We start from the raw sequence: 12,440 nt of genomic DNA on the forward strand, positions 1-12,440 counted from the left end.
AGCTTGAAAATAAAAAATAAGAAAACTTTCAACAATACAATAATCTTAATAATGGCTCAACAAAACACCTAAGAAAATACAACAAACTTGAGACTAATAAAGTTACAACAACAACAACTATAAGTCAATAATCTTAATAAAGTTTCAGCAACACACCTAAAACAACATAGAACAAACTTGAGACTAATTAAATTCCAACATCAATATGAAAGATACAACTAAAATACTTTCAGCAATAGAATTAGTGGGCTTTAACATATTAGACTTAAATAAATATAAAAAAATAGTATTTTTATAATATGCGGTGCGGTGCGGTTTGAACCGCATTTTAATAATTCAAAACCGCAAACCGCACCGCGCGGTTTAGTGAAAATTCAAACCGCGATCGCACCGCGAAGAATTTCAAACCACATTTTTTTTGCGGTGCGGGCGGTTTGATGAACAGCCCTACCATCAGCCACTCTAAGGCAAAACAAACATTTATAGCTTTTTTGTTCTTGTTATCCTCTCAACTGTGGCAGCTGAGCAGCTGGTCATGTACATTCCGCTCACAGAGCTCTCCAAGTCAGGGCTGATCAAGTTTTCCCTTGCCTTTACCTGCACCACGTAGCACCCGTGAGCCAAGGCCCAGCAAGAAAACATATTACATATCTCAACAATCATATCAAGAATATAATTCATCAAGCATGATCAACCACTTAACATTCCACATTAATCACGTAGCATGTAATCAGAATCGAAGATGCAACCAATCATTAATAACAGTCAAATCACATAATAATTAGGGCCGACAACGTAGGCCGCACCCTCTGTTTACCCCACTGACTCCGGCCCGCTTAAACCGAGCTCAGTGCATAATAAGCTGTCCTCAGCTATCAGTGGCCGAGCCGTGCCTTGTTCGCAAGTGTAACCTTTGGCACTCTTAGATCGTTGGTTTACTATTTAAATGACATAATACCATCCTTTTCAATACATACATATTTGGGAACCCTTAGTCCCATTACAAATACACAACCAGGTGCAGTTTTCTTACCTTTGGCTTCTAAGTGAACTAGTTACGAGCGATGCTCCTTGAGCGCGATCCAATCCCCGAGCCCTAGCTTAGCACCTAGATATAACCAAGATAAAGGATATCATCAACACTCTTAAATGATCTTCTAGACAAATTTTTAGTCTCCAGAACATTGAACTTCACCAAATATGGTAAAAGATTCAATCCCGAGCACCCTAGGTTAAATTCCCAGGCCTAGAATCTCAAAATCCCAAAATCCCTTAAGGATCGCGGCATTAGCCACCCATGCCGCGGAATGGCCCCAACCAGAGACCTCCCAATGCCCAAAAACAGGTAAGGGCCGCAGCCCTACTCAGACCATGCTGCGGCCCGCCCTTCTTCCTCAGCACCCATCAGCTTCGAAGGGCCGCGACTCACAAAGAACTATGTCGCGGCCCGACCCCTTCGAACCCAGAGAAACCTCCATTTTTAACTCTCAAACCTCATGCAAACTCACCCAAACCTACCCCAATTCCACAACTCAATTACCCAAAAACTTTCCACAAGATTCCAACAACATAACCCAGCTGAAACCTAGACTAGAAACCCATCCAAAACCCACTTCAATCACTGAAACTTTCTAACTCAAGAACTCAAAACCCAGGCATGGAAACACTATAACTCAACCTTTAAACCTTAAATTAGAGCTTATCTCAGCTGTAGAATCCTCCAAGAGTTTTCTGGCCTAACTTCCAAGGTTCTAGCCTTAATTTGATCTTCAAATCCAAAACCCAAAAACCACTTAGAACACAACCAAAATCATAGAATTTTCAACAACAGAAAGTGGGAATCAATCCTTACCTTAGTTCTGGTTTAATTCCTTTGCTAAAGTTAAGCTAATCCCTCAAGTCCCAAGCCTAATCACAGAGCTTTCAGCTGAGTTCCTTTAGATTCCAAGATTTTCCTTTTAGAGAGAAAAGGGAGAAAGAGGAAGGAGTTGGTTTATTATGTTCTACTATTTTCTACAGCTCCTTAAGTCTATCCTTATGCAATTAAGCTAATCCCAAAGCTAGGGGTACCGGAAACTTCCCCGAGGGCGAAATAGTAAAATTCCCCAATATTCCCACCTAGACTTCCTAACCTCAAATATATCTCCAATTCTTTATTTTCATAACCCGGTAATCTAAATAACCACCCGATACTTGAAATACCCCTTGACTTGTCCAAAGTCAAACATTAAGCCCCATTGTGACTTTCCCGCTATCTAGCTCCCTAAGATCGCCTCAAGTCGCCTGCTGCAGATTTACCCACATAATAATGTGGTTCTCACAAGTATAACATTTGATCACATTTATATTCATATAATCATACAGGCATGCTTATCATGTAATCATGCATTAAATCAATAAATTGACACATAAACCAATTATACCCTCCCGACACACTAATCAAGGCCCTTAAGCCATATCAGTGATTTTCGGTCGTTACACATCTCCTCCCTGAGCTCGAGAGGGGTTGTTCTTCACAAAAAAGAGATACAGGATCTCTTGAGGTGAGGGTCCTACCCACTTCCGCTCGTGGTACAGGGACTTGAGGGCGGACAGAACCCTATAAGAATTGGTCTGGAGTTGGAATGGGGTGAGCCCAACAAAGTCCAGAAAATCCTTAAAAAATGATTTCAGGGGTAGTAGGGCCCCTGCCTTCATATGCTCGCGACTCTAGGCCGCAAGCTTAATCTTGCTATCGGGTCTGCCATCACCCGGGGCGTAGCAGCTCCGCTCGTTCGGAGTTGCAGGTCGACACATCAGCGTGCCGGAGAGCTTTAGGCCGTGGCGAGCTAGAATGTCAGAAATTTGGCCTGTTGAAGTGACTGAGCTCCAATAATGCTCAGCTTCGAAGAATTCCTCCCTGGAGGTAGGAATGGTTGTAGCTCGAGAAGTAGAGGGGCGATCTAAAGGGTCCTCCATCAGCACAAAGGAAAATGCACCAGGCTCGTAAGCAACGGTGACTTTGAGTTTGGGATCGAGCAGGATAGGTCTAATCTCGGGGTTCGGATCTGGATAAATCGCAACCATGAGTTTTTTCCTTTTTCTTTCCTCGACCTCGTCAATTTGACGTTGGAAATGGGCTCGGATGTCCTCTTGTTCGCACCTCGCGTGGTGTTCACGTATCAGTCGCTGGTTCCGAGTTAAGGGAGACTCTGGACTGGGAATTGATGGAGAATAAGGAATTACGAGCACTGACCCCCACCGATTCTCAGAGTTCTGCGACATCTAGCAAGAAAGAAAAGTGTGAGAGCCAGGCATACAAGAAATTAGAGTATAGTTTTGGTGATTCGAGCTCGAAAGCCCGAGATCATGGAGTAAGCTCAATCAAGACCGAGGTCTCGAAAGGACATATCGAATTTGAAGATAATCCCCCGAACTATTATAAAGTTCGAGCTTCGAGCATATACTTAATGTGAGAGTGGGAAAGTTTGGATTCATTTTAGGAATCCTGAATTTTCAGGGATAAAGTTGACGGTTACCCAAAAAGGTGATAATTTTGGGATTTGTGCAATTAAAAACCATGATTCAGAACCCCCATTTCTTGGCATACACGATACACTACCTATAATCTGAAAAAAAAAAAAAAAAACCTTGTGTTCGTATTTTTTGCACTAAATCTGGGTTTTAGAACTATATTGTCAAATACTTTGAATCGAAAGTATCAACTAAGAAGTGCGACTAAATCTACCAACTACAACATGCATTCATATGGGGATGAAGAACATAAAAATGCATGGAGAGATAAAAGAACAAGAAACTTACACACGGTGGCTGACGGATACAGTGAGATCGATGATTGTAGGAGCAGTTGCAAGGAAGATTTCACAGAGTCAAAAATGCCAAGGTTGTTATGTCTCTTCGGTTTGGAGAACATGCAAAAAGGAAAGGAGAGTTTACGGCTCTGGTTTTTTCTTTTTCTCTGAAAATTGGAATGTAAAATGAAGATGATGATGGAGGAGAGAGAGATCATATATATATGACCCCGTGGGATGTCAAGGGTCGAGTATATCTGGGCCTTTGGTTTGATCTTGAGTGTGATATGACGGATGGGGGGCAAACATGACAATGGCGGCAAAAAACTGAATGCGAAAAGATGTGAATGTGTTGGAAAAGTACTCAAGTACTTTGTTTGAGAAATCCGTGGTTGACGCGTGTCCACACTCGAGTGCAGTAGTTGGCTCGATTTTCGAAGGTGGCAGTTCAAAAGTTTCATTCTCATAGGATTTGAATTGGTACTTTTGAGGGGGCAAAATGTTACACTCTGATTTCGAAAGTGGAAATCTTGATCTCGAAATTCAGGCTTGTAAGGTGTATGCTCGAAATAAGCATAGTTGTCATGTAATCAACATTAATGAGAAAGTCAAAGACAGTCTCGCTGAGAAGTAAATGTGACAACATCAGAATTAGTGAGCTTGGAAACTACGTAGTTTTGGAGGTGTTCCGAGGTCATAAGTTAGGCTCGAAGCTCACAATGGCAATAACTCAATACTTGTAAAAATCTCCTGATTCAATTCCTGCCATCAGGCAAGACGGTTCGAGCTCGAGCGTTGTAAGCTCGGAGATGATTATATCGACAACGTTACTCATTGAGAACATAGGCAAACCAATGTGTCGAGCTCGGAAGTCTCGAAGGCGTGTGAACCTAGCGTCCAAGCTCGCAAGTTGTGTGTACATGTTTATTGTTGTGAAATCCCTATGTTTAAGGGATCAGATGTAATCTGTTATTAAATCCCAAATATCATGGGATATACACGCGTACGTAGTAACTGTGTGCATTTAATTGCATTTATTTAATTGATTTGTAAAACAATTCCCCGAAATATATGGGAAGAGATTCAGTAAACCACTCTATAAATAGAGTGGAACAATTCATTTGTAAGGGCTGAAAATCTGGTATTGGGAAAACTCTGTATATTTGCTTCTAGAAAGCTTTAGGAGAATCCCAAAAGAGTGAATAACACAGACTCGTAGACTATGCAGATTTTAACTGCTGAACCACATAAAAAATCTTGTCTATACTGTTTGTTTCCTTAGGTATATTTTGTTTAATTGCTATTCTTTTTTAAGTTCGACAAAAAACGGCGTTAATACACTCATATATATATATATAAAGCATTACACTCCAAAATTGTACAAAATCATCCCACTTATTATTATTAAAAATTAAATTAAAATATATATTTTTTAAATTATGTACATTTTTATTTTCTCCTCATTCATATTCTAAAAAAATTCATATAAATATATATTACATGTATATTTTTAGAAAATGAGTGCTAAACAAACTCATTACACATTCCTTTATTATATTTGACATACGTACTTTATATTTAAAATTTTTGTAAATCATTAGTAAAATTAATCCAAAAAGTTAAAGCGGTTAAAAAAGAGAAAATATGAAAAATAAAATAATTTAATTTAGTTTTATATAAATATAATCATTCTCTCAATAATATTAATATATTGATCCTAGCGTGCAAAATATGCAACTTATATATGTCAATATATTAATAATTTAAGCATGCTTCCACTCTATTGTAAAAGTCGCAGTCATCACCTTTATAATATATACATATTAATTAGGGATAATATCATTTTCAACGCATATCTTGTTAGATTATACTTTTAGATCCAATATTTTAATAAATTATATTTTTTTGACTCTATATTTTATAAAATAATTCAAATTGATTTTATATCTAAAAACTATTAATTTAGTAAATTATTTGTAATTTAATTTAAAAAATATTTAATCAAAAATCAGATCTAAAAATTAATTTGAATTATTTTACAAGCCACAAAATTCAAAAAGATAATTTATTAAATACATAATAATAATAAAATGTGATAATACAGATTTATTATTATAAGAATATACAGCCGACTGTGGGCTGTCCCACGCACAGATTCCTCTCCTCGTCGTGCTCTCTCTTTAGGAAAACAAATGCCTTTCTCATCAATATTAAACCATAATAACAAGAGAAAGAGAGAGAGAGAAGAGGTTTGGTGATAAGATGGGAAAGGCTACAAGAAGCTTAATAATATTAATATTATTGCTGATATCGGTGTGTTCTTTAACTCTAAACGTTTTGTTGATTATATTCAAGAGAGTGAGAGTTTTTGATGATGATGAGCTGAGTTGGAGCAGAAGGGCTGCAAAGGAAGCTGAGAGAGTGGCAGCCATCTCATGCTCCGGCCATGGAAGAGCCTACATGGATAGTAGCTTGGTCGTTGATGAACAACCTGTTTGTGAGTGCAATTCTTGCTACGCTGGCTCTCACTGTCAAAAACTCCTTCCTTCTTGTCCTGCAAATGCTGATGGGTCTCTCTCTCTCTCTCTCTCTCTCTCTATATATATATATATATGTATTATATAAATGGTCGGCAAAGAATGGTTAATTTGGAAATACTAATTGTAGTTTTCATGTTTCCCTTTTTTGGTTGGATTTTTCACTACTACTGGTTTTTTTATGCATCTTTAGGTAAAATTTTAAGAGTTTGACTTTCTTTTTTTTTTACACATGATGTTGGTGTTGCTGTCAAGTCAAACCCCTCTTTTTGATTTTTTTTTTTTTTTGTTTTATTTTGAAAAAGGTTGATAATACTTGATGTGTGTTGAGAGCAGAGTAGTGAGTTAATAGAGTTTTCTTATTACTCAATATTTAATAAGGAGATTCATATAATTTTTTAAAGAAATATATGATATTTTAAATAATAAAAGTCTTTAGGATTTTGAACACATTGTTAAAATTATTTTTATTTGTTACAATTGACAATATGTTGATAATAACTAACCAAAATGCATAAATTAAACAAAAATCAGATCGGTAGGTACAATAGTTTGATTAATGATTTTCTTGCTTTAGTAGCTTTAATTAATATTGTCATAATCATAATATGAATGTATGTATATAATTGCAGTGGAGATCCATTATTCTTGGAGCCATTTTGGATGGAAAATGCAGGCAGCAGTGCAATCTTGGTGGCTGGTTGGCACAGAATGAGCTACACCTTCAACCAATCAAGTTTCATGTCCAAACAGCTCGAAGCTCGAATTCGCCAAATGCATGCCATTGTTGGAAATGCAGTGACTGAGGGAAAGTACATTATTTTTGGTACTGGCTCATCACAACTTGTCAATGCTGCTATTCATGCCCTTTCACCTCATAATTCATCTTCTCCTTCTATAGTTGTACCTTTAATCCCTTATTACCCGGTTAGTATCTCTTTTTATATATAAATTTATATAAGGCTCTTATTTAGTATGGTCTAATTTCGGTGTCCTAATTCATGTCCAACCAAGAAATGCATGACACACACGTCGTTTAAGATATTTAGATAAAAATTATACAATTAAAAAACAAGATGATTATGCATTTATTAGTTGGATATGAATTCCTCATTAGAGTAATTGAGATATTCTCATAGTCTCGATAATCAATTGAATAAAAATCTTTTGTCTCCATATTACATATCTCCTCTACACCTATTTACTTAAATTCATACATTCACATATTCATTTAAATGTATGTTTTCATGCATAAATGATTTTGTCAAATTTTAAGTGGTGGGTAGAAAAGACACGTGTAATTTGGAGATAAAATATTTCTAATTTTTTTGTGCTCTTGCACTATGATTATGCGATCTTCTTCGAATAATTCGTCCAGCCTAAAAATAGCTATAATGTCATGAATTTCCTTATAACATTGGAGAGATTTATACAATTTCGTGAGTTAACTATAGAGATTCTACCGAGTGGAAATGATAATCATTGATTGATTTATATGGTTGGTAGAATTACTCACAAAATAATTAATTTGTCCATTACTCTTTAATTGATTATGAAGATTGTGAAAATCTCCATTAGGGAGGGAGTATATAATGAAATTTGTTCTCTGAAGGAACAAAATCTAAAATCCATACATATGTTAATGTTTTCAATGCCAAGAATTTCTACAATAGATTCTTGCACAATTGGAAAGATATAGTTGCATTTAGGTACATGTGGCACTAGTCTAAGTGAGTGTTCAATATAATAAATTTTGTTTTGAATATAGTAAGCACTTTTATTTATTATAATAATTATTAATTTTTTTAAATAAACAAACTCGCCCCTAGTAATGTTTGGGATATGTACATAAATAATCAATCAAATAATTATGAATAAAAAGCTTTAGTTTTGGTTTGGAATTTTGGCAGCTTTACAAACTACAAACAGAGTATTTTCAAGAGGTGGATTACAAGTTTGAAGAGGATGAATCTTTGTGGATGAACAAGATGAACAGCTACTCTAATGATAATACTACCACCACTCTAATTGAAATAGTAACTTCACCAAACAATCCTGACGGGCAACTCAATCGTGCTCGTCTTCAACACCCAAATGCCAAAGCCATATACGATCGAGTCTATTATTGGCCACATTTCACTGCAATTTCAGCTCCGGCTGATGATGATATCATGCTCTTTTCACTTTCCAAGCTAACTGGTCATGCAGGCAGCAGATTAGGGTAAAACCTTCTTTATTTTGTTTGTCTCTTTAATTTGTTATTTTTATTATTTATATTTATTGATACATTTACAATTTTAGGGATTGTCACAAGCTTTTTTCATGTCCCACTAATAAACTTTATGCGAGTAATTGTAGCATTTTCTAATTGATAAGATATAGGAATGATAGTTTGAACTGGTGGGGGTAGGACATTGTAAGACAGTTCCAATTGGACTGCAAAACAGTAAATATAATGCTAAAAAGACACAAAATAAAATCTAACACAACTTCATTTATCCCACCATTATGCTGTCAAGCTACAGTACTCCACCAAATATGGTGGAACACTGTAGCAACGGCAAAAAAAAGGTAGTACTATTTCTCTTTTTATATTAGTATTTAATAATAAATATATATGTATATTATAATAAAATAATAAAAAATATACGTTTTGGTATTGTGGTTGGAATGAAAAAAAATATAATGCTAAGATTCCTTAATTTTGGTATTGGTACAACATCATATATATAGTGTTATGAGTTGGAGATGTCATAACTCCCTCATAATGGTGTAATTTGTTTATGAAACAAGTGGGGTGAAAATTTCTCATTTAAAAATTATGTATTACCATTATATGTAATATAATCATTTAATATGTGTTATTTTTTTATTTGATAAATATTTTTAGTACAAATGTTCAATGGGGGCGGCAATGGTATTTAAAAAAACTGAAATATTTTTGTAAAGAGTCTTGTATCAATTTAGTGTTAGCATTGAAGATTATTCTGATTTCATAATATATAATATATATAATGAGATTGTTGTGCATTGTGTAGTTGGGCAGTGGTGAAGGATGAGACTGTGTTCACAAGAATGAGTGGATATATGAGTTTGAACACCATGGGAGTTTCACACGAGTCTCAGCTAAGAGCTCTACATCTTATGAAAGTAATTATTGAAAGGAAAGAAGGAGAGACAATATTTGATTTTGGATATAAAACAATGAGAAATCGTTGGGAAAAATTGAATGATATCATATCACTCTCGAAACGCTTTTCTCTTCAAAAATTAGAATCTCAATACTGTAATTTCTTCAACAAAATTAGGGGACCATCACCAGGTAAGACATGGCACTTTCATTATGTTTTGTAATAATATTCCTCATTAAAATGGATAGAACTATATATAGTGGCTTTAGTATAGCATATTCATTCACACCCAGTTTGTAGAAGCCTACATAAGAGCATCTTTGTGACTTGGTTTTTGAGTTTTGGTAGTCTGACAAATGTGCTCTATATACTAATTTGGGATGTATTGTACTTATAGAATAACAAATTAACATTGTGTGCATTTTGATCTAGTATGTAAAATAAATGTGTGTTCAACATTGTTCTTATACTCTGTCTCATACCATGTACCAAAATGACAAAATCTCCCAACTCAATAACAACTCCATCTTAGATCAGGTGGCATTTTTTTCTATTATGTCTCGTATCCAAAAATAATGACATGTAATCACTTTACAATAATAGCCAAATTTCAAAACCCAACCAAAAATATTCCCACATAAGTCCCACCAAAATGGACAGTGATAGCATAACTCAAACTAACTTTACAATAAACACTCCTAGCTAGCTAGTTTCAACCATGTGAAACTTCTTTTTTGCTTGCATAAATGCTAACAAGTGGACTCTCCATGGCAGCTTATGCATGGTTGAAGTGCCTAAGAAAAGAAGAAGAAAAAGACTGCTCTGCAGTTCTCACTGCAGCAAATATAAATGGCCGCAGAGGAAGCACTTATGGCGATGAAGACAAGTATGTACGACTTAGCCTTGTACGGACCCAGGATGACTTTGATAATCTACTCAGCCGAGTCAAGATTTTAATCTCAGAAGAAGACAGTGCTAAATCTATTTGACTCTTCTGTTTATCTTTAGTATATACACAAATCAAGAAAGATCATACCTTGTGATCTGTCAAAAGGACCAATAACTTGGGTCTCAGTTGAACTTGGATTCATCATTAAAACTCTTTAATTTGATATTGTTTTAGAATTTGAAAACAAATTAATTGTAAAGCATGTTTGTTGTTTATATCAGCCAATTAATATTAGAGTTGGTTACTAAACATCTTCTTCGGAGAAAATTATCTGGTTGCTTAAAGGTAACAAAAAAAATGAAATAAGCTAAATGATACAAGAATAATTTTTATTGGAGGAAAAACAAGACCCAGACAAAGGCATGGATTGCAAAACTTAACCCAACTCCATTTTCATTTTAGATTTTAATTAAACCATATATGAATATTCAAAAGACTATGAAATAGAGCAAGACGAAGAAGATGAAACGACATTGAACTGGGGTTTTTTTTTTTTTTTTTGTAGAGTTAATGGTGATTTGGTTGTTAAATGGTTGAGATGGAATCTCCACAGTGATTGAAGAATTCATCATACATATTCAAAGGATAAGTTAGACAAATTATTAGCCCACAAAAAATAGACATGTAATAACAAAACTAATATGAATTAAAAGTTTTACAATAGTTTATTACTTTCCTTAAGGCCGGCCATTACAAAAGTTAATCAATAGTGTTTATTATTGAACAAGGCATTTTGATTAGGATTCTTTTAATAATTAAAAGGGAAATTACCAATTTGTCCCATGTGTTTTTCTCTACTCGAATACTCAATCAGCTTTTATGATTTGTTAAATGACAAAACGAACTATGCATTTTACAAAATGGAACAAAATGATACTCTGAACCCCATTTTGTTCAAACAAATTTTCAATACGACTAAAATACCCTTAGATTTTTGAATTAATGAATTTATTAAATAATGAAAAATAGATTTTAAAATAAAATAAAAAAGCATATATTTAATTTTATTTTTATTTTCTCTCTCATCTCTCTTCTCTTCCCCTTCCTTCTTGATCTTCTCTTATGTTCTTCTTCTCCTTCTGCCATCTCTTTGTTCTTCTCCTTCTCGATTTTTATTATTATTAGAGAAAATACTAGTTTGGTCCTTGTATTTTGGCTGAATACTTGATTGGCCCATATATTTTATTAAATGACAATTCAGACCATTTGTTTTGCAAAACGGATCAAAATAGTACCCTAAGCCAGATTCTGGTCAAAATATTTTCAAATATGACCAAAATACCTTTATATTTTATAATTAATGGATTAATCAAATAATTAAAAATAGATTTAAAAATAAAAATTAAATTAAATTAACTACATAATTCAAAATAACTTTTTTTAAAATAAAAAAAAGAACGTAAATCAAACCAAAATCAAAGCAAAATTAATCCAAATTAAATCAAATTTATGTTCTTGAGTTCACTCTTCTTGGAGACTCAAATTTGGAAACAAAATATTCATCATCATCACAAATCAAGAATCAAAACTTGTAACTGAAATTGAATCATTTTGCTTTCTTCTATTCCCAATTTCATACATAAATTTCCACTTAAACCTAGAAAAGTATGAGAAATACCCACAAAACACATAGACAAAAACTAGAAAACACATGAACAAAACCAGAATACCCAGAAAACAAAGGGCAAGAACAACCCATCATGGTCACGCCTTAGACCTCAAGAAGCCCCATCGTCGTCGTGCCTTTGACCTCATAGGCAACCCCATCTCCATCGTTCCCCAAACTTCACAAGCAACCCTATCTCCGCCGTGCCTTAGATCTCAGGCAATCCCATCCCCATCGCCCTCCCTGATTCTCGCCGTGCTTCAGACCTCAACCCAGCGCCCATATCCGACGACTTTTTAAATCTCGCGCAGCGACAAACCTCAATCGCATATTAGACTTTGCTTCCCAGCTTCAAATCTCCATCTTCGACGAAGAAGCAATGGTTCCAGATCTTGTTGATCGACAAAATGAAGCTTCGTCTAGGAC

At 34.9% G+C, this 12,440-nt stretch overlaps 1 protein-coding gene across 1 annotated transcript; it reads left to right on the forward strand.

The window, feature by feature from the left end:
* The first annotated feature begins 6,052 nt into the window (after positions 1–6,052).
* LOC133803706 (tryptophan aminotransferase-related protein 3-like) lies at positions 6,053–10,613 on the forward strand. Its single transcript, XM_062241815.1, has 5 exons — positions 6,053–6,361; positions 6,961–7,255; positions 8,239–8,549; positions 9,367–9,650; positions 10,234–10,613. The coding sequence occupies exons 1-5, from the start codon at positions 6,054–6,056 to the stop codon at positions 10,446–10,448; spliced, it is 1,413 nt and encodes a 470-aa protein (XP_062097799.1). The 5' UTR covers position 6,053; the 3' UTR covers positions 10,449–10,613.
* Positions 10,614–12,440: the final 1,827 nt, after the last annotated feature.

Source organism: Humulus lupulus, chromosome X (assembly GCF_963169125.1).
Source record: "Humulus lupulus chromosome X, drHumLupu1.1, whole genome shotgun sequence".
NCBI lineage: Eukaryota > Viridiplantae > Streptophyta > Magnoliopsida > Rosales > Cannabaceae > Humulus > Humulus lupulus.

What these genes read in the sequence shown, in the direction of transcription:
- LOC133803706 (XM_062241815.1), top strand. Translation starts at nt 6,054, where the DNA reads ATGGGAAAGGCTACAAGAAGCTTAATAATATTAATATTATTGCTGATA. An exon ending in TGTCCTGCAAATGCTGATGG is followed by an intron (nt 6,362 to 6,960) that starts GTCTCTCTCTCT and finishes ATATAATTGCAG; the next exon opens with TGGAGATCCATTATTCTTGG. An exon ending in AATTAGGGGACCATCACCAG is followed by an intron (nt 9,651 to 10,233) that starts GTAAGACATGGC and finishes TCTCCATGGCAG; the next exon opens with CTTATGCATGGTTGAAGTGC.